This window comes from Sinocyclocheilus anshuiensis, unplaced genomic scaffold (assembly GCF_001515605.1).
Source record: "Sinocyclocheilus anshuiensis isolate Anshui unplaced genomic scaffold, SAMN03320099.WGS_v1.1 scaffold67, whole genome shotgun sequence".
In the NCBI taxonomy this organism is placed as follows: Eukaryota; Metazoa; Chordata; class Actinopteri; order Cypriniformes; family Cyprinidae; genus Sinocyclocheilus; species Sinocyclocheilus anshuiensis.
Window position 1 is genome coordinate 1,264,028 of NW_015552546.1, and position 2,797 is coordinate 1,266,824.

Genomic DNA, 2,797 nt, shown 5'->3' on the forward strand with positions numbered 1-2,797 from the left:
GTGTGATCAATCAATAGAACAAAAAAAAAAAACTTAAAACTGGAAGAATTGTTTTACTGCCGAGTATTTGGATGAGATTAGCTGGTATTATATGGCATGAAATGCTGTGCTCACACCCAAAGTGCCTCATTTCAAAGTAATTGCATACTACATATTTATAATCGGGCCTCTAGCTGTTATACAGAGGGACAATCCTGTCTATTGTAGCCCTGCATATGGGACATTTCTTTGGTTCGGGCAGGGCCCTATAGCACTCCTCACAGGAACACACGTGACCACACTCCAGAAACACGCACGAGCGCTCACGATTCAAGCATACTGTGCATGAAGTAGGAGACAAATCCTCCTCCGCCAGGTGGAGCTCCTGCAAACGTTTGCTCTGCCACTTCCTGTACTCGTCCAGCAGGCTGCGCTCTTTCCTCCGCTCCTTTCGCAGCACGTACTGCCGCCACAGCAGGTAGAATAGTGTGGCGCAGGCAGTCAAGCCAAACAGCACCGTCAAGACCCTCCAGATCCGCAGGTGACCCTCTTGCTTACTCAGGAGCGTGTCGTAGTCCAGCCGGCTGAGGAAGTACCGCAGGCCCTGTTTAGGGGGTTGAAGACGAACCAGGTTGTTGTCCAGCACCAGCTCCCCAACGCCTGTCATGCTGGCACCCAGACGCAGCATTTCTTCGGTCTCCTGGATGCCCTGCGGCCGCTCGCCGCTGATGAAGTGGCTGATGACGTTGGTCAGAGACTGCTGGGAGGGGTGAAAGTTCTCATAGGTGGTCTCCAGATCCAATTCGGCTGCATCGAGTGAACGGACCACTCGCACTGTCGTGGGAACGGTGTCATCATGTGGGGCGAGGTCAAAGGGCACGGTGTTGGTGCGTTGGTGGATGACCTTTTCACAATCATTCCTAAAAGAAAGATGCATTAGCAGATTAAATAAGGTTCTGTCGATCCATGGCTTTTTATCTGGTTGATAAGTCAGGCACAATACCGTATTGCACTTATATGTATTACACATTTATATATTCATATCACAAACATCCAGTCAGTAACTGAAGCCTGTTTAGTAAACTTAAAGTTAAATGATTCTGCGTACCATACAAGCTATTCATAATAATTAATAATTACATATATTAATACTTTTAAGTCATAATTTTATACATATTTCGAACATTTACCAGACGTCTGTTGTGCGATTCACCTTCTTCTCTTTCAGGACTCTTTCACAGTTGTCGACAAAAAAAAGGCTGTTTAAGGCTGTTAAGAAAACATCTGGAGACTGTACGAGTACAATTCTGAAGAAAATGTGCAGTTGTTGCGACGGCATTGGGTGAGAGATACTGCATTTGCTTCTTTTGTCGTCTAAAATGACTGATGTTTTAGTATGTGCTTCCTCTCCATCCGCATTAATACACATCACCTGCGTGCCGCTGCTCCACCCCTTTCACTTTGTTTTTGTCCAGTGTACCTTAGTGATTAAAGATATGGTTATATAACTGAACGGTGGTAGGTTTGAACTCCAAAAAAATGAGCTACCACCTTCATTTTGGCCCTTCAAGATTAATTAGGAAACATTTAGTTTATATATTTCTAAATATTTAGTGGTAAAATTTTGGCTGTACAGACTTTTGGTACTGTGCAGACTTTTAATACGTCATTGTGTCCTTTCCAAATCAAGTATATATTAGTTATTCTTCTGGTAGAAAGAAAAGTTGCTCTAACATTTACACAGCTGCTTCATGGAAATGAAGCATCAATTATTTGCAAATTCAGATTACATCACATGAACTGATCCACTACAGAACAGAAGTTCTTTATTATTTTCAGTCCGTTGTAATATTTTTTTGTCAATTATGCGTAACTAATATCAAACATATTGAAGAACAAAGAACAAAATGATTTGGTTTAACTTTCCCTGGCATTTAGAGATTTAATAATTCAGATTAAAACTTCAGATGAGAAATTTGAATGTATGGAAGAAAAAAAAAACACCCACAGTCCTTTCAAGCTCTTACAAAAAACAAACAAAATAAAAATAATGAAAGGGCACCACAAAACATCAAGTTAACGTCTTAAAATGAGCAAATAAATTAGGGCTGTGCGATATTGAAGAAAAATGCGATATGCGATAAAGCCGGCTGAGGAAGTACCGCAGGCCCTGTTTAGGGGGTTGAAGACGAACCAGGTTGTTGTCCAGCACCAGCTCCCCAACGCCTGTCATGCTGGCACCCAGACGCAGCATTTCTTCGGTCTCCTGGATGCCCTGCGGCCGCTCGCCGCTGATGAAGTGGCTGATGACGTTGGTCAGAGACTGCTGGGAGGGGTGAAAGTTCTCATAGGTGGTCTCCAGATCCAATTCGGCTGCATCGAGTGAACGGACCACTCGCACTGTCGTGGGAACGGTGTCATCATGTGGGGCGAGGTCAAAGGGCACGGTGTTGGTGCGTTGGTGGATGACCTTTTCACAATCATTCCTAAAAGAAAGATGCATTAGCAGATTAAATAAGGTATATACAGTTACTGCTAGTGAAAATTATATTTGTATTATAAATTACCGATGCTGCATAGGGATACATAAAATGATTAAAACAGTAAACATTAAATATTTAAATAAATGGGAAAGTCTAATAAAAATTAATTTAAAGTGTAATATAAAATGTAAATAAAGTATAATTATTAAACTATATATCATAAATATCATTGATTTAATGTATACTCTATTTAAACATATATATACAGTGGGTACGGAAAGTATTCAGACCCCCTTAAATTTTTCACTCTTTGTTATATTGCAGCCATTTGCTAA

General features: G+C 41.2%; 1 protein-coding gene across 1 annotated transcript in view; it reads right to left on the reverse strand.

Moving 5' to 3' along the window:
- Positions 1 to 6: 6 nt before the first annotated feature.
- The window catches only part of mul1 (mitochondrial E3 ubiquitin protein ligase 1), a 4,994-nt gene continuing 2,203 nt past the window's right edge, over positions 7 to 2,797 (reverse strand). The window contains exon 5 of the mRNA XM_016454588.1: positions 7 to 899. Within this exon, the coding sequence (XP_016310074.1) occupies positions 170 to 899 (730 nt within the window). The 3' untranslated portion in view covers positions 7 to 169. The remainder of the gene's footprint in view (positions 900 to 2,797) is intronic.